The following is a 24,041-nucleotide window of genomic DNA, read 5'->3' as shown; positions in this document are numbered from 1 at the left end:
GCTGCTTTACTGCCATCATGAGGCCCATCAGCGCGAGGGAGAACTCTTGTAACGTCTCGCCTTCTTGCTGCCGACGAGAAAAGAATGCTTCCTGTAATGCTACGTAAGACTCCGCACAGCCGTAAAGCTCTTGTAAAATGGAAATTATTATAGCTGGGTCTTCACGTTCTATACTAGGGCGAAACTTTATTTCCTCGCGAGCCCCCCCTTCCAAATGGTCGAATAGGAAGAACGCTTGATCTGACGTAGATAGATGGCGGGCCCTCATGCAGGCTTGTGCTTCCCCTATCCATTCCGACAATCCGATGCCTGATCTTCCCCTAAACATCGGACACTTCCGGTGACCGGAAGTGTCCGATGTTTAGGGGAAGAGCACAAACACTAGCCTATCCTGGGTAGGGGTTCTAGCCATGGGGGCGGCGGTAGGTGGCACGCTAACGGGGGATGTACTAGGCCCAACCACGGCTGCAGCCTGTTCCAGGCGAAGCCTCTCATTGTCGACCTTCAACTGGGCGACTAAGTCCCTCAACTCTTGCAGCTCTTGCTCCATACTTACCCCGACCGTTTAAGGGGGGGAATCCTACCGTTATGAGACGGGGGTGAAGAGAGGGCACCGGCTGCTGTTTTGCCTATGACACACACAAAAACAAAGAAAACAACAAAAAAGAAACAAACGAAATACTGGACCACAAACGAGCAGATAAACAGAAAAAACAAAAACAAAAAGCAAATCCAACTGAACACACGTCTTGGCTTTTGAAATTTGCAAAGTCCTGCCAGCAACGCCAATTTGTGGCAGCACGAGATTACATAATCGCGCCAATTTATGGCGATTTAACTACAGTGCCACCTTGTGGCAGAACAGGGACCAGCAACGCCACCCTGGGAATTTCACCCGGGGAATACTAACTAATAAGGTCACGCAGGTAAGTATCACAAAAGATGCCAAAGACGTGGTTCAATGTACAAAAAGGGGTTATAAGTTTATTACTAAAAATACGAGGATCCATAAAACAATTTAAAACACTCTCACAATTTCCACAACAAAAGGGGAATTAATGGGGGTAATAATGGTCAAAATAATAAACAAAATAATGAACGCTGAGGCTTACCAGTGGTTGTGGAGGGGACACGAGGGCAGCGGGGGAGATTTCAAGAGAAGACACCCGTGAACACAAAAACAAAATAGTGAGCACAGCAAAACAAATGAAAACGAAAGACCACAGCAAACGAGCGAAGGGACACCACCACCCGGACACCACACCACCGGGACACCACACCACCACCTTCGGCGTTCAGCTCTGAAAAAGAATAAAAAAAACAACAAAACGTTAAACACGCGTACATACAACCGGGGTCACTCACCCGGTTATTGTGGTGGAAGATTTTGCACAGACAATCGTTAAGTAAGAATCAAAGGCTCTGAGTCAAGTATGTCTTTTCTCCGTTTATTTCCTTGCAAGGGAAAAAGGGTCACAACAGCTACGTGGTCAGTAGACTGTCAAGAACCTCCTTTTTTTCCTCTCAACACATCGAGGCAGTTCTTATACCTAAACTTAGATATCGGTGGCGTCAACAGAGACCGTTAACCATCTTGTTGAGTCTCTACAGCCAGGGTACTGGGAACACCTCGTCCATGTGAGACACGTCAGTTCTTTGACCGTATCCTTGCTCTCCCAACATGCTTAAACAAAGGTGGTCATAGACATAACAAACACTTTGTTCAATCTCTACAGCTATGACGCTGGAAACATCTAATCCAAGAGGGAGACATCAGTTTTTATGTCAGGGCCTTTGTGACCTAAGCACTTGCAACTAATAAACTGGTTATACAAATGAAGCATTTAAAAGGGTCACATATCATTTTCCCATTACATTCCACTCTTTTGATTACATAATAATCACAAACTATGCAATCAATTTAGAATGTCTACTATAAAAATTTACCATCTGATATCTACCACATCAAATATCACAAAACATGAACATCCGGACATCGCTCACAAAACTTTTCCTGCCACAGAACAAAAACTCCCTAAAAAAACCCTCCGAAATGGGAAAATAGGAAGAAATCTGTTAGGAGAAGATAAAGACTGGAAACCTTCTCACAGGATTTGAGCGTTACACCCCAGATGTCATGTGTACAGTATTGAAATAAAAAAGAAAGGAGAACATGTTTAAATCACAGTACCAGAACTTGTTCCCCTTTCACACAAAACAGATATAGAATATTGTGGAAAGGTCATTATATCAATCATATTTACGTTACATACTAATAAATGCAGGGATAAAAGCTGTTTTTGTGAGAATGTTATTTCTCATTGTTTTAGCAAGCTACTGTGAAACCAAAAACATTTAGAACACCAGGAATGCACACAGACAGTGTGTCACTATGTCACTATGCGTACGTGTCGAGGTCGTAAGTGTTCAGCTCGTCAAGGGAGTCCGAGTCACTGTTGGGGTTATTGTCAGAGTCATTCCATGATAAGAGAGAACCACTCTTTAGATAGCTGATTACAAAATCTAAAAAAACCGTAGTGACACAAACGACTACTGTGTCTATGTGGAGGGGTCCTGGCCGTGTTCTTCTTCTTGTGTTGGTCCGCAGGTACACGTTGGGATGTGGAGTCTGCCAACCCTCTTTCTTGTGAGGCATCCGCGTTGTAGACAGTCAACACAGATCACAATGCACTGTGTGTCTGTCGGTCAACTGCCCGTCCGTGGTCACTGGATCGGTGGTGTCGGTTGATTGACACTTGTTGTGGAGGTAGGGTCGCCTGAGCCCACTGCTGGTACTGGATCTGGAACCTTCTTGCAATGGGATGCGTGGACCCAAGTTGCTCTTTCAGCTACCTTGACCGCTGTTTGGGTGACCAGGAGAATCTGGAATGGACCCTGCCACCGTTTAGCTTTCCAACTTTTCCTCCTGAAGTCCTTTACCACCACGAAGTCACCTGGTTGCAGTCGGTGTAGTGGACCCGTTGCTTCTCTTGGAAGTGCAGCTACAACCTGTTTTCTTACATCAGACAAAGTGGAAGACAGTCGAATGCAATAGGTTAACATGTCATTCTCGCACATTGTGGTGGAAGGGAGTGGTGTTCCTGGAGCTTCCACACCTATATGGGGAGGAACTGCGAAAAGGATTTCAAATGGGTTTAGGTTGCTGCGTGTTCGTTTCCTCATCCGCATGTACATCAGAACCAAGGGCAGTGCTTTTGTCCACGGTAGACCTGTGTCTGTGCAACATTTGGCCAGTTTTGTTTTCAATGTTCCATTTTCTCTCTCTACCGCTCCCCCACTAGATGGGTGGTATGCGCAGTGTGTTTTTAAGTCAATACCCAGGTATGCACTTAATTCTGTGATCGCTTGGTTGACAAAATGTGAACCATTGTCGCTAGAAATTTTGCTTGGGATTCCCCAGCGGGGAATGATCTCTGAAATCAAGGCTTTAGCCACTGTGGAGGCTGTCTGCTTACTGGAGGGAAACACCTCAACCCATTTGGACCACATGTCTACCATTACAAGACAGTGTTTCTTACCTTCCGATGGGGAGAGTTCCACAAAATCCATCATTACATGTTCAAATGGTCTTGCAGGCGGTGGATGTGCTGCATGATGTGACACCTGTACTGAACGACCTACATTGTGAGTTGCACCTGTTATGCATGCTTGGCAGAACCTTTGTGCGTAAGCTGCAAAACCTTTTGTGAACCATGTTGCACCAATGATACTTAACATTCCCCCTTTTGACACATGGTCTAACCCATGAGTCAATCTCGCATAGTGAGGGAAGAAATGTTTAGGTAAGCATGGATTACCATTTGGACCATACCAGATGCCGTCTATGAATTTGGAGCCTGAGGAGGACCAAAAACGTCTCTCATCTGAAGTAGAGAGGGACTGCACGGCTGCAAGAGAGGAGGGAAGAGAACACATGGCAGGAACTGGGCGTGATGGTTTGGGAAGAGGACGTCTAGCAGCCGCTTTTGCAGCTAAGTCTGCTCGCTCATTCCCCTTTGCGATGTCGCCTGTGCCGGATGTGTGCGCTGCACATTTACAAACGGCAATAGCTGTGGGCAACAAAATGGCATCCAATAGTTCTGCTATCAGAGTGTGGTGTAACACTGGTTTGCCATCCGATTTGAGAAAATTTCTGTGTCTCCACAGCGCGCCGAAATCATGAACCACGCCAAAAGCGTATCTGGAATCAGTGTGAATGGTTGTCGTTTTATCCTTAGCTAGTTTACAAGCTTCTGTTAGTGCGATTAATTCTGCTGCTTGGGCTGAGAGGTGACATGGAAGAGGGCCGGAACACAGAACAGCTGAGTCTGAAACAACAGAGAAACCCACAAGATTAGAACCAGTCAGGGGATCCCGTGTAGCAGATCCGTCAACATACATTACCATGTCACTGTTGAGCAGAGGTGTATCTGCGAGGTCTGGTCGAGGTGTGCACTGAGCTTCCAGCTCAGCCAAACAATTATGCTCCTCTCCATCCTCCGGAGTGGGGAGAAGAGATGCAGGATTGAGGACATTGCAGCGTTTTACTGTAACATTCGGCATGTCTAGGAGACATGTGTGATATCGAAGGTAACGCGCTGCAGATAAATGAGACGACTTCTGTTCGAGAAGAATCAGTGAAACCGAATGTGGAACCAATAATGTTAGCGTAGCATAGCCTACAATGTCACGAGAGGCTGTAAGAGCCTTTTCAGCAGCTGCCACAGCTCGAAGGCACTGTGGTAAGCCTGCTGCTACGGGATCGAGTTTTGCGGAGAAATAAGCTACCGGTCGTAGTTTATCGCCATGGGATTGTAGGAGCACTGATGTCATACATCCAGAACGTTCGTCAACGGTTTGTGTGAACGGTTTGTGAGGATCAGGAAGACCCAAAGTCGGAAGAACTTGTAACGCGCATTTCATGTCCGTGAAAGCTTGAGAGGCTGCAGGGAGCCACTGAATTTTATCATGCGCGCTGAGATTTTTCCCATGTATCAATGAGGACAGAGGTTGCTCGAGTTGGGAGTAATTTGGAATAAATGACCTACAGTAGGAACACATTCCCAAAAATGACATCATCTGTTTCTTGGTTTGTGGTTTTGGAAGTGTTACAATTGAGGCGATGCGTTTTGGTGATAGTGTCTTCCCTTCACCGGAAATGTTATGGCCTAGGAAATGAACGTTTTGTGAAACAAACTGTAGTTTGGATAGGCTGGCCTTGTGTCCTTCCGCTGCTAAGTGTTGAAGCAATTTGAGTGTGTCCTGTTCACACTGCTTTTGTGTTGGAGCTGCAATTAAACAGTCATCAACATACTGCAAAAGAGCTGTTCCTGGAGACAAAGTGAGGCTCTCCAAACTTTCCCTGAGTGCCTCGTTGTAGATCGTAGGTGATTCTGTGTAGCCCTGACACAAGCGTGTGAAAGTGTAAGGCTTGCCATTGAAATTAAACGCAAACCAAAACTGACTGTCAATGTCCACAGGGACACTGAAAAAAGCATTTGAGAGGTCAACCACGGAAAACCATCGAGCATCAGGTGGAACCTGTGCCATAATGGTGTACGGGTTGGGAACATTTGGGGCTCGTGCGTGGACGGCTGCATTAACGGCTTTTAGGTCCTGCACGAAGCGCCACTCAGTTGGTTTGCCTGCATCTCTGATCTTTTTAACTGGAAAAATAGGTGTTCTTACCGGCGAGTCAGGACATGGAACAATGACTCCGGCCTTTAAGAGGGAGTTGAACACCGGTGTTATACCGTCAATGGCCTCTTGGCGCAGTGGGTATTGATGTTTGTGGGGACGGAAGTCTGATCGAGGAGTGATGACCACAGGTTGACATTTTTTGATGAGTCCCACGTCATATTTATGCGCTGCCCACAAGGTGTCTGGGACAGAACTGAGGGCAGGAGAAATAGAGGAGACATTAGTCAAAAATGTATCAGTGTGTGTGTCAGAAAATATGTTATTTTCATCTATGACATAAACAGATCTGAGAGCAGGTGTGCAAAATGCGAATGGCTGTTTAAAGAAGCCTGTCGACGGAGAGCGCATCACAAGTGGATCTGGTGTAGCCTCCCAATCTGTCAATGCCTCGCACGCTGCGACAAAGGGTCCCAAATCTCTCCATTGGTCTGTTGCTGCTTTAGACAAGGAGATGTGTGGGAAAGAAGAGTCCACATTAAAGAGGTGCTGCTGAGAGGGGGTGAGAGAAACGGAAACAGCACATTTAAGTGTGGACCAAAACAATGTCATACATGCAATTTGATCATTCAGATCCTGTAGAAATAATGCATCATATTGCTTATCTGGCCCATGTGACACATGAGCTGTGCAGTGGAGATATGAAGCATCCATGCACTCTGCCTCAGGCTGGACGCGTGATGCTGCCAGGTGGGACAGTTCTGATTGTGAGTCAACCGGAAGCCACCACTGGTACACAAACATTGGATCACATATAACTGTCTTTGCCATCTGGTCAATGGCTCTGCATCTCACCACTTGCAACCCTGTAGGAGTGGAGATGAGGCTAATGCCGAAAGAACACATGAGGTCTCTGCCCATTAGATTAATGGGACAGCAAGAGGACAGCAAAAAGGAATGTTTTACTGTGATGTCTGGTTCAGGGTCAGTTGAGTCAGTGTGTGTACTGGTCATAGGTGCCGTAAATCTCTCTACAATAGTCATCCCTGAAGCTCCTTGTGAGAAAACCTGTTTTCCACTAAGTTTCTGACCTGGAAAATACTTTTGTTGTATTACAGAATGTGTAGCCCCCGAATCAACCAAAAACGATAAAAGTTTCCCTTGAATTTTCACCATAGTGGTGGGCATATTTTCAAATGATTTTCCTGAAAACTTTGCGTATGTGTGTTTAAGTGAAAGCTTTTGTTGTGTTCTCAATTACTCTGTGATGTCCACGAGAGCTTGTTGTTGCTCCAGTGTGTGTGTGTGAGTGTGAGTGTGCGTGCAGGGAGTTAGTGCAGAAAGCGTTTCTTCATTGCAGGCTGCGGTGTGTGTGTGTTTTACTTCCCTTATCATGTGAGGCCTCAGCGTGGTTGCCGTCTCCCCCTCACATGCAGCCTCCTCCCCCTCCGCCTCACGTCAATCGGATTGTGCGTTGCCACCCCTTCCTCGTCTGGCCAGTCCACGCCCCCATCCTCTACGAGGTGCATTTTGTGGACATTCTCTGTGCCAATGTCCCCGCTGCCTGCTTGGTATTGTTGATGGGAGTCATATCCACTTTGTCAGGGAACAAAGTCTTTATGCCGTCGTTCAAAGCCGTGAGTGCGTCTCTGTACGGCTTATTTTGATTTGAACTCCATTCAACGTCTGCCGCACTGGTGTCTCCTGCAACCAGCTGGTTGAGCTTCTGGTAGTGAGTCGGACCCACGTGACTCATTAGAACACGTCGAATTTCAGCAAAGTTGGGCAGGAATTGCTTACAGAAGTCCATGAATGCTTCAGCAAACAGTCTTCCCGAGTGCTGTATCGGCGGGAGATGAGCCATTGCAGCTCTAATGTCCGTATCAGTCCAAGGCCGGAAAACAAGTATGGGACCCGAGTGTCCTGGTACTTGAATCATTGGGGTTTGGAGCACAGATTTTGCATCCGGGGGAACTCCCTCTGGGTCGAAGGAGGGGGAAAAAACATCTGATGTAGATGGTTGCTCTGCAATCAGTTTGTTGATGGCAGAAGTGTCCCCTCCGGTTGCTCCTGGAGAGCGAGTGGGGAGAGCAGCCTGTCTCTTTTCCTCCTCTTCGCCGAGGAGTCGTTCCTGTGCTGCTTTCACTGCCGCTTCCTTTTCCTCCCTCTGCCGGGTGTAGTGAACTTTGATATGTGCTCCTGCAGACGAAGGTTGCTGGTTCGCAGGTGAAGCAGGGTACGGTGGTGGGCATGTGTTGAGGAGAGGGCCGCCAGCCCCTGTGAGACTCGGATACAAGGGAGAAGAAGCACATCGGTCATTTTGTTCAATAACATTTGGATCTGGTTTTTCAACCGATGTGGTTTTTGCGCATGTCAATTCGTTAGCCATTTGTTTCCTTTCTCTACATTCACATTCATCCTTCCACCATTTTAACCATTTACTTTGTTTCTCAATGTCCTCCAAGTCTTTGCCTTTTATCACCCTCTGAGTTTTTATACCCTTCTCTTTTCCCTCTAAGCCTGTTCGTAACATGTTCAGTTTTATTCTACTGAAAGAACCATTTGCAGGGAACCCAAAATCTTTTGACCACTCGGGCAAAAACTCTAGAGATTGATGTCCATATTTCCTTCTCATCAGATCCACAATGGGTCCCTCCGGAGAACCCATTTCCTTTTTACCTTTACCGTGTACACCACCCATCTTTCAGGCGTGGTGAAGTATACTTTTTATTCCTTAAAATATAGTCGTCACTATAAGTCTTGATTTTCTTTTACGTAGGAAAAATACAAGTTAAAACCCAACCAGAACTATTGGTTAATAAATATAGGTCAAGGGCGCAAATATCTGTTTTCAGATTACTGTCCGAAAATCCCGATATTGTTCCTGTCTTCCTGTTAGGTCAAGGGCTGGGATTTTGCGATTTCAGTGAACTCCCAAAATCCCTCCTGTCTTCCCCTTCGGTCAAGGGTCACAATTGTCAATTGCCCCTGTCTTCCCCTTTGGTCAAGGGTCACAATTATGCGTTTTCAGAGTGTTAGTCTGAATACAATCGTAATACGCAAATTGCTCCCTGTCTTCCCCCTTGGTCAAGGGTCACAATTATGCGATTTTCAGATAGTTAGTCTGAATACAATCGTAAATGCGCACATTGCTCCCTGTCTTCCTCAGTAAAAAGTTGGATGCTGATGAACCGGAAATACTGTACAATTACTCTTATAATTTTATACACATTTTTCAAATAACCGGATAAAAAGACAAGTTATCATCATTAGAAGCCCAATCAAATAACCGAAATTTGGATTTTCTAAGAAGAGAGAAAAAATCATTTTTTTAAAATCCCAAAGTACTAAATACCCTTCTTTGTAATCTGTTACCACCCGTTATAATTCAGAAAGCCCCGTTTGAAAATCAGAATATCAACTTCTTACCCGATTCGTGTGAAAATCTTCCTCATCGGATCGTGTTGAAGCCAATCAGGTCTCTTTTGGTCGCCGGTCCCCTCTCTCTGAGTGTGATGAGGTATAGGGCAGAATCACGTTTGGTGGATCCTGAAGTGGCCACTTCCCGGACGTCCTCGGAGTCCCGACGGAGCTTCAAACGATCCCACTTCTGACACCAAATTGTGGTGGAAGATTTTGCACAGACAATCGTTAAGTAAGAATCAAAGGCTCTGAGTCAAGTATGTCTTTTCTCCGTTTATTTCCTTGCAAGGGAAAAAGGGTCACAACAGCTACGTGGTCAGTAGACTGTCAAGAACCTCCTTTTTTTCCTCTCAACACATCGAGGCAGTTCTTATACCTAAACTTAGATATCGGTGGCGTCAACAGAGACCGTTAACCATCTTGTTGAGTCTCTACAGCCAGGGTACTGGGAACACCTCGTCCATGTGAGACACGTCAGTTCTTTGACCGTATCCTTGCTCTCCCAACATGCTTAAACAAAGGTGGTCATAGACATAACAAACACTTTGTTCAATCTCTACAGCTATGACGCTGGAAACATCTAATCCAAGAGGGAGACATCAGTTTTTATGTCAGGGCCTTTGTGACCTAAGCACTTGCAACTAATAAACTGGTTATACAAATGAAGCATTTAAAAGGGTCACATATCATTTTCCCATTACATTATAAAGAAACAAAAAATACAGAACAAACTAAACAATAAAGGGAACAAGATAACTCCGTCGTCCCAATAAGTCAAGGGGAAGATCGAACGTCACGCTAAAATTCTTCATCCGGGTAAAGCCGTCCGAGCCAAACGGTGTAGGCGGTCCGGCCCAAAACAATTGAGGCAACGCAGTCCAAAAAAACACATGTACGCAAACCGAGGTAGAAGGCAAAACAGCAGCTAGTTGGACTGCTAACGGTGGCCAAGATCCACCGGTACGACCGCCCAGTCCCAATTGAACAAGTTACTGTCGTCACCGTGAAGGAGACAGCTCGGGCGATCACGCTGCTCGGCAAGCTTCGTGGCGGTCGCTCTGTGTTAGGGAGCTACGCGGCTCCGACAGCCGGGGATCTGTAGCAGCGCCGAACAACCATGCAGGGTGAATGACGCGGAAGACTGACACAGTTCCGTCACCTGGCCAAGAGGGCGATAGGAGGGAGGAGACTACTGTGGTTTGTTTATACCGGTCCCTGCGCTCTGATCGGTCCCGCGGGCATCCGGTGATTAGGAGTCTACTCCTACTGCTACACCAGCATCATTTCTGCCAGTTGAGCGCATTGCTACAAGATGTGTGGTTAATACATCCTCTGTGCATTTAAGTAAGACCAAAGAAAAGGTCACTGTAGTCCTGCCACTATGCACTGTAGTTGAGCTCTAGGAGACTGATCTCTGCAGACCCCACATGCTGATTCAAATGTTGTTTGCATGGAATTACATTTTATCTTGATTAAAACTCATCTTTTAAAGAAGTTATTTTGTGTATCTTTTTTACATAACATTTGCCATTGCTAATGGCGTACACAGTAATCTAGCATATTTGAATTAAATAAATCAATTCAAGCCAAAATGTAAGAGTCTATAATTAGGCTACTGAGCCTGATCTATTTGTACCAGCGATTTTCTTACCTTTTAAAAAAAAATGTCAACTGGGCTAAAACTCCCTCTGCGAGCCTGATTTGCATTTGTATAGCTCACAGCATTTATTTACATGTCAAAGCCTCCCCTAGAATTAGGAGGAGGGGGGTCATGGGGGCACAACTGCCAAAGGAGGCCCACGTCAATTTCTGACAATTTACGGCAGTTTTCGGCGTTGCCCGCAAATTGCCGCAAACCTGAAATTCCACGACAATTTACAGTGCCGCATACTGCAGAAAATCCCACTTTTCATGCAGTGTTTGGTTTTATTATTTAAATGTACATTGATGAAATTAACGTATAATACTGTACATATTATTCTGTATATAGTAGGCTTTCCTATTGTTTTTCCTGTTCAGTAATATTCTCATTTTGTGTCACTGCTGAATCTTCTCTCCTGATATTGTCTGAAATCATCTTGTCTAAATAACTCATTACAATGTTAACATTGAGTATTTTGTGGTTATATGATAATCAAATGTTTACATCTGATCTCCATCAGTTTACTGTAAAGATCCTGTAGTTGTACACAATGTGTCAGAAAACAGCTGGCTCTGCTAATTGTATTTAAAAACTTTGATGTGATTTATGATGTAGAGAGAGAATGTAGAATAGGAGATGATAACAAGAACTGTGCCAGTGGGCCTCCAGCAAAGTGCCTGTGACAGAGCCAGTGATGAGGTGGCGTGACAGGAAATCAGCTACGCTCATCAACGGCCTCACATGTGGATATCAGGACAGCATGAAGCCTGTAGAGCTAAACACACATATCTACCCACTACAGCTGTGGTCAAACGTTTACATACACTTGTAAAGAACATGATGTCATGGCTCTCCTTGAGTTTCCCCTTATTCCTACAAGTCTGATTTTCCTCTGATAGAAGAATCTGTTCCAATCACTCTGTCACAAAAACATTCATGAGGTTTGGTTCTTTTAGGACTTAATTATGGGTTAACAGAGAACATGACAGAATCCGCTGGGTCATAAATATACATACAGCAGTGATAATATTTGTCCTTTGGCCATTTTCACTTCTATTAGGCGCTTTTGGTGGCCGTCCACAAGCTTCTCGTTGAATCTTTGACCGCTCCTCTGGACAACAGAATTGGTGCTGTTCAGTTAAATGTGAAGGTCCTCATCTTGGTCCACGTGATCGGCAGCAAACTTCAGTCGAGCCTTAAGGTGGCGCTTTTGGAGCAAGAGCTTCCTTCCTGCACGGCAGCCTCTCCGTCCATGGAGATGCCAAACACGACTGTGGACATGGACACTGTGTTCCAGCAGCTTCTACTTCTTGGCAGATCTGCATTTTGGTGGTTCTCTGTTGACTGTTCCCCCTCCTGACCAATGTTCTCTCAGCAGCAGGTGATAGCTTGTGTTTTCTTCCTGATGGTGACAAAACAGCGTCGTGCTCTTTATACTTACAAACTACTGTTTGCACTGTTGCTCTTGGGACCTGCAGCTGCTTTGAAATGGCTCCAAGTCACTTTCCAGACTTGTTCAAGTCAATGATTTGCTTTGTCAGATCCATGCTGAGCTCCTTTGACTTTCCCATTGTAGCGTTTGTGGGCGTTTGTATCCAATGAGCTCTATTTAAATGCCTCAGAGTCACCAGCTGTAGTCACTCATAAGCACTCACAAGAGGTTAAGAGGCCATGAAGCTCATTGCATTGACACAACGTTCTAAGGCACCAAAACTGCTAATTCATGTTGCTGTATGTATATTTTACACCCAGCAGATTTGATCACTTTTATTTATATATATATTTCTGTCCAACACACACTTTCAATACTCCACTTTGTGAGGAGATAAACTCCACCCTGTTATCAAATGTGTGCTTGTGCTTTGTGTGTTTTTGTTGGTGACTTAAGTGTGATATTTGGTGCAGAATGAAAGCTTCAAGTTGCACCTGAAGTAGCGAGCTCAGTAGTTTGTGTTGTTGTGAGACGGCTCTGCGTGAAGGTTAATAAGGTTAATAAAGCAACTTATTCATTACTCATTTCTTTATTTACTCACTTCCTTCTTCAACATGCTGCACCACCAATGTTTCCTCTGTGCTATTGACACAGCAACAGGGCTGTAGAATAAATACAGATATTATGGAGGAAATAGTACAAAAGTCAATAGTACAGCATCTTTAAAAAGGATCAGAGTATTTCATGTCAAAAGAAATAATACAGCGTGTTGAAATCATCTTTATTTGATGGCCTGTTTAAACATGTACAGTTGTTTCCAATAAAAGTCATTTATTAACATTAGAGCCAAACAATTCTATTTCTGTTAAAGTAACACATGGAGTAAATGTTGTAAATGACATTATAGGGAATAAAAACACAAGTAACGCATATTCAATATTTCCTTGAGAGGTTTGCTGAACCATTAAAAAGCTTCTTGTTCAAAACAAACCTGATTATGTGAAATTAGATTTGATTTCACTCAACAGATTTAGAAAGATTTGAAGTTAAAATGGGCTCAAAAAGAATTACACATTCATATTTTCCTTCTTCACCTTGTTTTTATTATTGCTGATGAAGCGCACACACACATAAGGACACATTTGTCTCATATGGGGGGACAGATGAAAGAGCGTCTTATAAAATGTCTTCTTGAACACATAAAGATGAAGATTAAAGCCTAATTAGGAGCCAATATCTAAATGATCATCTATTGATTGAAGGAGCACAGCAGCATTAAGCTGAGCTCTTTCACACTTCCATCTGAGTCCCAGAGAGCTGTGGACCCCCCAGAGTCCAGACCAGCTCAGGTACCCCTCACCTGCTCCACCTGCATCTACACCCACATGAACCACCATCAGCTGTACAGACTGAACTATGTGGTGAGCAGAGAGGAAGGTTCTCCACCAGGAGGAGACTCTCCCTCCTGAAGAGGACACAGAGACACTGAGGAACCAGGAGACCATAAACTGAACCCAGGATAAAGAGGTTCAGTGAATGTGGTGCTGAAGGTGTGGAGGTGGATCAGTGTGTCAGAGGAGACTCTGTAGAAGGACAGAGAGCCAGCAGGACAGTCCACATACACTGCTACTCTATGAGAGGAGGAGGAGGAGGAGGAGGAGGAGGAGGAGGAGGAGGAGGGTGTTTCTGTCTCATTGTGACGGACAGAGTAACCTCCATAAGAGCATCTCAGACTCCAGGACTGATCATTGTATCCAAACACACAGTCTAAACTGTTTCCTTTCCTCCTGATTCCTCTGTAACTCACTGATACATCAACTCCTCCTCTCCACTCGAACTCCCAGTAACAGCGACCAGTCAGACCAGTTCTACACAGCAGCTGAAGCCAGATGTCAAATCTGTCTGGATGATCAGGATGTGACTGATCCTCCATCACACGTGTCACCTTCCTGTTGTTGACAGACAGTTTGAGGTATTTGTTTACTGTGTTTGTGTCGATTGTGAGTTGACAGGAATCTGATGAGAGAACAAGACACAATACAGCTGCAGTTATTAATCATGTGTTCATCTACTGACACGTTGATGATGACGTCACAGAGGTGAATGAGTGATGTCACAGTGTGAAGATGGTTGAATCTTCATGAATCAAAGCACACTTACACTTCCTCAGACCTGGTCTCAACCATCGGACTCCATCAGGCTCCACCCTGAAAGGAGGAGGGGGGTCAGAGCAGCATGGAGACATGGACATTACATCACTCTCACACACAGCTTTGTCCTTCATGTCCACATGGAGCACCTCTTCTTCTTCTACCACTACTTACAGACGACCACAGACTGTCAGTCAGGCGTCACACAGCGACGAGGTGCTGGAATATATTCATGAAGAAGATGAATGGATAACAAATAAGAAATGGACCTGTCACTGTACTTTCACCAGATGTGAATTCAAACGGGAGAAATGACGTCATGCTACAGATCAAGCTTCATGGGACGTGTGCAAAGGAACATTCACATTAAACTGTTTCATAAAGATAAAGCAGATACAGACCATTCAGTATTCACACAATGTGCATGTTGCCATGTTGTCCCCATTTGTGGACAATGTCTCTCCCTGTGGTTCGCTGGAGTCCCAAAACTTTACAAATGGCTTTGTCACCTTTTCCACACTGATGGATCTCAATGACTTTGTTCCTCATTTGTTCCTGAATGTCTTTGGATCGCAGCCTGATGTCTCGCTTGTGAGGATCTTGTGGTCTACTTCACTTTGTCAGGCAGCTCCTATTTAAGTGATTTCTAGATTGAGAACGGCTGTGGCTGGAGAAATGGAACTGGGCTTTCCAAAGATGTGATGAACCTCACTTCATTTATGTTTTCATCACTTTTTCACACAGGGCCATTTAGGTTTGGATTCTTTTCTCCCCTTAATGATAAAAACTGCATTTTGTGTTTACTTGCGTTATCTGTGTCTAATATTTACATTAGTTTGATGATCTGAAACATTTAAGTGTGACATGCAGGCATGAAAACGGGTCACGGGTGAAAAAGGTGAGACGGATGTTTCCCCTCTAGGGGTTTTCAGCTGGTTTTGTCCCAGGGACCAACATTCTGAATAGAAAGTCACTGGCCTGTAACCGCCCCCCCACATATTCCGCCTGTAGCACTTGTCAGTGGAATCTCTTCCATATTCTTCTGGATATTCAAGTGACTGAATGTCTTCAGCTGGACGCATCGGTCTTAATGTGCCGGTAATGATGGTAAATGATGCTTGTAGCTGGTTGTCATCTACGCTCCACTACGGTTACATAAAGGTGGCGTTTGTGTTTTCACAACGTTTTATCTCATAATTTAGACTTTCTATCCCCTTTCTTCAGTGCGGAAATGGGCTTCTATAGTTGTGTGAATGCATCACTCCAGCCAATCCAAAGACGGGGTTTGTAACCAATCAGGTGTAGAGACCATGTGACTGGCTCCGCCCCCTTACTGTCAGAAAGAACAACAGCGAGCGCGTAGAAAACTCCTTCGAGCGCGAGCAGAGATTCTCCTCGCGAGCAACGAAGGTCACGTTCAAAAGTCCGTCTCACCAGAGATATTTATTTATTTATTTGTTTGTTTGCTCGCGGATGTTTGATTTACGCATCAACCTGATTTGCGCTCTGGAATTTTGGCAGTGATTTGCTGCCATACCCCCCCCCCTCAAAAAAAGGTGAGGGATTTTCATGCCTGAACATAAAAGAAATGAGGAATCAGGAAGGCAGCAAACACTTTATCACACAACTGTAACACATAAAAGCAGAAGCCATTTTCCAGTGAGGCTGAATGAGGCGAGTCGGAGGACGTCCACGTTGTCCCATTGATCAGGTGGACTGCAGTGTCTCCCCGTTGTACTACTTCATGGGGGGGCACCCCTGTTATAATGATGGAAACACTGAACTGGCTTCGGTCGCTTATCAAAACATCGGCCAAATAAGCCGTTTTTCAGACTTTATGAGCAAATACAGAATCCCTTTGTGTTCATTTCTAAAGCCGCATAAAGACACACGTGACTTTATTTAAGGCGCTGCGCTACTTGCAAGTCGCTGTGTTGTGGCAGATTCTCCATAAAGGTAGAAAACAACAAACTCATGGTCATGAAGGTCCTCATGTAACGTTACATGGAATCTGCATGAGGAGGAGGAGGAGGGTCCATGTCGCTAAATACCAACTGAGATCGGCTTGTGGCTTCTGACAAAGGATCCTTCCACCGACCACTTTTCACACCCGCCGTCGCTCTGATCTGCAGGCGCATGGCGGAGAAAACCAATCGGGTGTCTGGATGCTAAATGTTCATACTTCTGTTGGGCCTCCACCCTGCTAATGAACCTCACCACGTGTTTCTTCACTGAGGACAAAGGAAGAACACAAACATATAGGGGTCCCCCGTGGCCTGATGCCAGGGGCTGATAACAGGACCCCTGCAGCTCTCCAGACCCCCTTGGCCATAAAAAGAGGACGTACCAAAGAACACCGAGCGCTCCCATTGGCCGAGGACAGTGACATTTATTTATGGACCTCAAGTTCATAAGAAGAGATTGCGCCAAAGGATCGATCTCTTTCGCCTGACTTCCCGTTAGTGACAGATCGAGACAACACAACGTTGTTTGGTTTCTTTTCTTTCCCTCCAATTCCCAAGTTTCAGTCTTAATCTCGCTGGACGAACTCAAGACTCGCGCTCCACTACGTCCCGCTTCCTTTTCCCTTTTGATTTCATTCCTGTTGACTCCAGAGGAGCGGAGAGACAGCTGCTCTCTGACCCCCCGCCGCCTCTTTTCCCAACGAGAAGTTCGGACCCCACGGCCGAAATCGCCTTCATCCACTGAGTTTCCCTACGCGGAGCTCAACTGTCCTCTGTCAGCTGGAAGCTGATGACCAACGCCCATCAAACAGTAACACTGGTTTTCTGGGCAAACTAATTTAGCGTGTTGATATGAACTTGATGTTTATTTGATTTGTTCAGTCATAACGTGGTACGATAGAGTCCGGATCAACGAATCCGCCACCTTTGATTTATGTTTGAATGTGTACCTGCAAATGTCGTAATGTCCCCTGTTGATCTGATGCTGTGATAGGTTTGCTGTAAGAGAGTGAAAGCGCCGACTGTGTTACGCTGTTGAATGATGTCTCATGGTCAGAATAGTTCCTTATTTTCTTTTCTTTTCCCGGGTCTCCGCCGTGAGATCCGTTTGCCTGTGGTTTCATTTCGTATCGCCAGCCACATCGTTGGTTCTGTAACTGCACACACATGGATCCGACCATCCTGATTCACGTTGCTGATCTACGTTCCGCTGGTCGCGGGACAGAATCTCCTCGCGCCGCGTCTAAGTATCCCCCCCCCTCCTTCGTCCAAGCCATAGTCCCTAGCAACAGATGGCGTTGCCATAGCAGTGCGACTGTAGTCTTCCTCGTTGCTTTAATACAGGGGTGTCCAAAGTACGGCCCGCGGGCCAACTGCGGCCCGGGATCCATTTTTTATTGGCTCGCAGCAAATCATAGAAATAGAATGGAATGTGGCCCACACATGAAACTTGCCCTTGACTGTATTGTAGTTCTTAGTTTGACCAGTAGGTGGAGCTACTCACTAGCTGCAGTCCTAATGCAGCTTTTCCATAAAAAAAAATGTTTAGATAAAAAATTTCCGCGACGACAAAATGGCAGAAGCAAAGAAACGCAAGATAGCAAGTGAATGCAGAACATTTCAAACACGGTGGGAAAATGAATATTTCTTCAAAGAAGTTAAGGAGAAGTGTGTCTGTTTGATTTGCAATGAAACGGTTGCAGTGATGAAAGAGTCCAATGTACGACGACACTACGAAACCAAGCATCCGACCTTCACGTCCTACACTGCTGCTGAGCGAGAGGACAAAGTCCAGCACATGGCAGCTAACCTGCAGGCTCAACAACAGTACTTTTACCCTGCTAACAACACACAAGAAAACGCTACAATAGCTAGCTATGAGGTAGCTCAACTCATAAAGCTTTCTCAGACGGTGACTTGGTTAAACAGTGCCTCATTAAAGTCGCTGGAATAATGTGCCCGGAAAAGATGCAGGAATTCAACAACATGAGCATGTCCACAAACACAATTGTGCGTTGAATGGAAGACTTGTCAGCTAACATACAGAACCAAGTGTCACATAAAGCTTGTGCTTTTGACTTTTACTCCATTGCATGTGATGAAAGATGCAACAGACGCCGCACAACTGTTCCTTTCTTTGCGGGGAGTTGACGATAACTTTTGCATCACGGAGGATCTGCTTGATCTTCGGAGTCTAAAGGGCACAACAACGGGTGAGGACATTTTTGAAGCCGCGTCAGGTGCAATTGACAAGATGGAACTTAAATGGGACGAGCTGTGTGGAGTTGCAACGGACGGGGCTCCCGCTATGACAGGCGAGCGCAAAGGAATGGCATCTATGGTGTGCGCCAAGGTGCCAGAGAGTGGAGGCGAGGCGGTAAAATTGCACTGTATCATCCACCAAGAAGCTCTCTGTGCCAAGACAGTCCAGCTTGGCGATGTGATGACCACAGTTGTGAAAACTGTCAACATAATTCGAGCACGAGGGCTCTACCACAGAGAACTAAGCTTTCCTATCTGATGTCGATGCTGAATACGGGGACGTACTCTATCATTGTGACGTGCGCTAGCTTAGTCGCGGCTCCGTGCTGAAGCGGTTTTATTCCCTTATTGCCTTTCTAGTTGATCTTACTGGTCATCTGAACTCACTGAACAAGAGCCTACAAGGCAAAGACCAGCTTGTACCACAACTTTCTGTGCGAAGCTTCGTCTTTTTGAGACACAACTACGCAACTTCAACCTTGCGCACTTCCCTACGCTGTCCGAAATCAAACGTGCTCATCCAAAGGCCGACCTCTCTGCTAAAAAGGGGAAATATGTTTCTGTGATCACAACTCTTATGACACAATTCAATCAGCGCTTCCAAGATGTTTCTGTCATTGAGAAAGAAATCAAGCTGTTCTCAACTCCCTTCCTGCTGGATGCAGAAGAAGTGGAAGAGAGTCTGCAATTAGAACTCATCGAGATGCAGCTCCTCTCCCTACCCGACTTCTACCGGAGCTTGGAAAAGGCCAAGTTTCCTCTGATGCGACGCCACGCAAAAAGAATGACCAGTCTGTTTGGCACAACATACATATGCGAGCAAACATTTTCTCTGTGAACTCTGAACAAAAGCAGATTGAGAACCTAAATGAGCGACAGCCATCTCTGTGATGTCCTTCACATCTCAACCAGCAAACTTACTCGTGACCTGCCAGTCGTCCTTCAGTCCAGAGCAGCATCACTGCTCCCATTAAGTGCAACACTGTTCCCATTGTAGGCGAGTTCAAATATATTACACAGTATTCATGTGTTCAAAAGCCCAATTACTTAATAAATGCAGTCAATTAAAGTTGATAACATTTTCTAAAACACGTTAGCTGATAAATGATTTGCATAAGTACGTTAAATAAAGCCTTCCCTCTTTATACAGGGCTGTGAAGGGGGTCCCCATCCTGACGAAGAAGCAATCTGAGGATGAGCTGCCAACCCTTTTTGTAAAAAAAATGAAAACCCATTAATGGAGACATGTGATGTATGCAGTTTTTTCTGTCAGTATAATAAATTATCAAGCATCATTTACCTACATTTGATTGAATGATTTGTATTACTGTTAATACACTAGAGGTGATATACCTTAACTTTAGTGAGCGGCTCAACCTTTTGCATATTTTTCTGTCTGTGGCCCTCAGTGAAAAAAGTTTGGACCCCCCTGCTTTAATACGTGGAACACTTCCTGCATTTCGCTCTCGCTCGCCCCTCGCGTCCAGTAGTCGTATTACACTGTTTAACGTTCCCGTCTTCCTCGGTGGTTTGATTTAACGGTCTCACTTCCGCCCCGCTGCTCTCGCTCGCCCCCTAGTGTGATAACCGGCACTCCGCTTGTTGTTGCGCGCAATCGCACCGCCGTTACTTCCCTGCACCCCCCTCGTCTCCCCCCTCTCTCTCTCTCACCCCCCTCTGTGCTCACACACACACACACACACACACACACACACACACACACACACACACACGTTTTGATTGCTTGTTTAGTGAGTAGGTTTAAAATAAGTGTTATGGGGATTGTTGGTTGCAGTTATAGGTGATCTTGATCGGTGTTCCTGTGAGTTAATAAACCCTGTTATACTTTAAAGAACCGTTTTCCTGTGTTTACTTGTGCATTTATATGGTGGTGACCGTTGACATACATCGCCAGTGCTCAAACTTAACTCCTTCCAACATCTTCACCCTCAAGGAGTGAATATCAATTATGAGACTTGATTTATAGTTTTGGTTATTGGTCCCTGTTAGCTCAGGGTGGTGCCCCGTTATTTATTCATTCTGAGAAGTATCTTGGTGATTATTAATAATTCTGTTAATGTCCATAAGTTAGTTCCTCATTTGCTAGTAACCTAATACGACCCCCTAGCCGCTCCCAACACTTCTCATCCAACCACAATCACATTCACTCCATCCGGATGGAAACATTTATCTGGATAGGGTGTTTTTGGTATGTTCTGTTCATTTCTACGATATAGTTGATACTAATTCCAGGTCCACCATCAGCTGTTGGTTCTTCACTGAGCGTCTGTGGCCGACTGTCACCTGTAGCTTCAACAAGTCCACTCTTATCATCCAGGGAACCGTCTCTCAGTGCAAAGCACCAAAAGCAGGTGAAGCTGAACTCCTTTAAAACACCAAACGTTCCTCCTGTGATGATCCATCAAGATGCTTTGAACAGATTGTTTCTCTGACTGTTTGTCTCTTAATAATAATGTCTGGACTAAAGGACAAACACACACTGGAGGCAGAGGACCAGCATCTAAACATCCAAGTGTTGTTTGAGTTGTTAAGAGCCCACAAACCTGCAGCGTGACCACGTTGACTCATATCAACCCACCATGATGCCGTCAACGTGTCAGGAGACACCGTCCTCTCTTATAACGTGGAGACAAGACAAAGCTCCAGAGAAACAAGGTTTTCATCACCTTCCTCCCTGTTCAGGCTCATCCTGGCTACTGTTCCTCACTACTTCTGTCTGTGTTGATGGTCTCATGTGGGACACAAACAGTTTGATGAGTCTCTGGTAGTTTGAGGTCAGCTTGGTGTGTCAGGGTCTTATTAACCAGGCTGGCAGTGGGACAGAGAAAAGGTTTCCAGCTCTACCTCCTCTACCAGACTGATGGTCTGTGGCTGCAGCCTCTTCATACCTGAGAGTCTCTAGTCTCCAGTGAGTATCCTCCAGTCCAGCAGACAGCAGCTTCACTCCTGAGTCTCCTGGATGATTGTAGCTCAGGTCCAGCTCTCTCAGATGGGAGGGGTTGGAGCTCAGAGCTGAGGCCAGAGAAGCACAGCCTTCCTCTGTGATCAGACAGCCTGACAGCCTGCAGACACACAGAATAAGACACATGTCACATGATCTGAGGGAGCTGTGAGGGCTGGAAGGTCACTGCAGTACTGAGATACTATCAGGTACAGAGGGGTCACATTAACATGGTTACTGACTGGTTTCCAGTCACAACACCCACTAATGTACATCAACAACCTGATAACATTACCACTAACTCCATAATGTCAAATATTTACATTATATTGAAAATAAACACATTTTATGTAAATAGTTGGAAAATACACATTTCATTCAAATCATGGAAGCAGAAAGAATCTTATGAAGGTCAGAAATGTACCATGGATCTAAATAAAGACACCAAGTGGACTTTAATTGAATCCTGACCTGAGAGTCTCCAGTTCACAGTGGGGACTCTTTAATCCAGCAGACAGCAGCTTCACTCCTGAATCCTGCAGATGGTTGTTACTCAGATCCAGCTCTCTCAGACTAGAGGACTGGGAGCTGAGAACTGAGGACAGAGCGTCACAGCTTCTCTCTGAGAGGTTACAGCCACTCAGTCTGAAGAGAGGGATGAAGAAGAAGCAGTAAGTATAAAAGATGGCAGCATGTTTAAGTTCTGATGTATGAATTAACTCTCTCTGTACTTACAGAACTTTGTTGGAGGCTTTGACCACTGGCAGCAGCCTTAGAAGAGCCTCCTCTGAAGCAGAGTATTTCTTCAGGTCAAACACCTCCAGATCTTCTTCGGATGACAGTAAGATGAAGACCAGAGCGGACCACTGAGCAGGAGACAGTTCTTTTGTGGAGAGACGTCCTGATCGTTGGATCTCCTCCACTAGAGAAACATCATTCAGTTCATTCAGACAGTGGAACAGATTGATGCTTTTCTCTGGAGACACATTCTTACTGATCTTCTTCTTGATGTACTGGACTGTTCTCTGATTGGTCTGTGAGCGACTTCCTGTCTGTGTCAGCAGACCTCGTAGGAGAGTCTGATTAGTCTCCAGGGAAAGACCCAGGAGGAAGCGGAGGAACAAGTCCAGGTGTCCATTAGGACTCTTTAAGGCCTTGTCAACAGCACTCTGGTAGAGACGCTTTGGTTCAGGTTTGACTCTAAAGACTTTAGACACCAGTGAGTTTTTTTGTTCTTCTGACAGCAGATTGACACCAGAGCTGAAGAAGGTCAGATGGACATGAAGAGCAGCCAGAAACTCCTGAACACTCAGATGGACGAAGCAGAACACATTGTCCTGGTACAGTCCTCTCTCCTCTCTAAAGATCTGAGTGAACACTCCTGAGTACACTGAGGCTGCTCTGATATCGATGCCACACTCTGTCAGGTCAGATTCATAGAAGATCAGGTTGCCTTTCTGCAACTGATCAAAGGCCAGTTTTCCCAGAGACTCGATCATCTTCCTGCTCTCTGGACTCCAGTGTGGATCCGTCTCAGCTCCTCCATCGTACTTGACCTTCTTCACTTTGGACTGAACCACCAGGAAGTGGATGTACATCTCAGTCAGGGTCTTGGGCAGCTCTCCTCCCTCTCTGGTATTCAACACGTCCTCCAGAACTGTAGCAGTGATCCAGCAGAAGACTGGGATGTGGCACATGATGTGGAGGCTTCGTGAGGTCTTGATGTGGGAGATGATGCTGCTGGCCTGCTCCTCATCTCTGAACCTCTTCCTGAAGTACTCCTCCTTCTGGGGGTCAGTGAACCCTCTGACCTCTGTCACCATGCCAACACACTCGGGAGGGATCTGATTGGCTGCTGCAGGTCGTGTGGTGATCCAGAGGCGAGCAGAGGGAAGCAGCTTCCCCCTGATGAGGTTTGTGAGGAGCACATCCACTGAGGCCGACTCTGTGACATCAGTCAGGATCTCATTGTTGTGGAAGTCCAGAGGAAGTCGACACTCATCCAGACCGTCAAAGATGAACGCAACCTGGAACTCTTCAAACCTGCAGATTCCTGCTGCTCTGGTTTTACTGAAGAAGTGATGAACAAGTTCCACCAAGCTGAACTTCTTCTCTCTCAGCACATTCAGCTCTCTGAAGGTGAATGGAAATGTGAACTGTATGTCCTGGTGGTCTTTGTCTTCAGCCCAGTCCAGAGTGAACTTCTGTGTTAAGACTGTTTTCCCAATGCCAGCCACTCCCTTAGTCATCACTGTTCTGATTGGTTCCTCTCCTCCAGCTGAGGCTTTGAGGAGGTCTTCTTGTCTGATGGTTGTTTCTGGTCTGGCTGGTTTCCTGGATGCTGTTTCAATCTGTCTGACCTCATGTTCTTCATTGACCTCTGCAGTCCCTCCTTCTGTGATGTAGAGCTCTGTGTAGATCTCATTCAGAAGGGTTGGGTTTCCTGCTTTAGCGATCCCCTCAAACATACACTGGAACTTCTTCTTCAGGTTGGATTTGAGTTCACGCTGACAAACTGCAGCATGAAGTCCTGAATGAAGACAACAAAGAAGATCAATGAGTCAAAGAA

At 45.5% G+C, this 24,041-nt stretch overlaps 1 protein-coding gene and 1 long non-coding RNA gene across 2 annotated transcripts in view; both read right to left on the bottom strand.

The window, feature by feature from the left end:
* Positions 1-1,427: 1,427 nt before the first annotated feature.
* Positions 1,428-9,738, bottom strand: LOC144390334 (uncharacterized). Its single transcript, XR_013454355.1, has 3 exons — positions 9,067-9,738; positions 3,819-7,922; positions 1,428-3,016 (listed from the first exon to the last, which is right to left on the bottom strand). It is a non-coding gene; the product is annotated as an uncharacterized LOC144390334 (long non-coding RNA).
* Positions 9,739-20,713: 10,975 nt separating this feature from the next.
* LOC120813096 (protein NLRC3-like) overlaps positions 20,714-24,041 on the bottom strand; it is a 159,886-nt gene continuing 156,558 nt past the window's right edge. The window contains exon 11 of the mRNA XM_078096727.1: positions 20,714-21,593. Coding sequence (XP_077952853.1) covers positions 21,320-21,593 — 274 coding nt within the window. The 3' untranslated portion in view covers positions 20,714-21,319. The remainder of the gene's footprint in view (positions 21,594-24,041) is intronic.

This window comes from Gasterosteus aculeatus, chromosome 21 (assembly GCF_964276395.1).
Source record: "Gasterosteus aculeatus chromosome 21, fGasAcu3.hap1.1, whole genome shotgun sequence".
Classification (NCBI taxonomy): domain Eukaryota; kingdom Metazoa; phylum Chordata; class Actinopteri; order Perciformes; family Gasterosteidae; genus Gasterosteus; species Gasterosteus aculeatus.
This window is presented reverse-complemented; position numbering and strand designations above follow the sequence as displayed.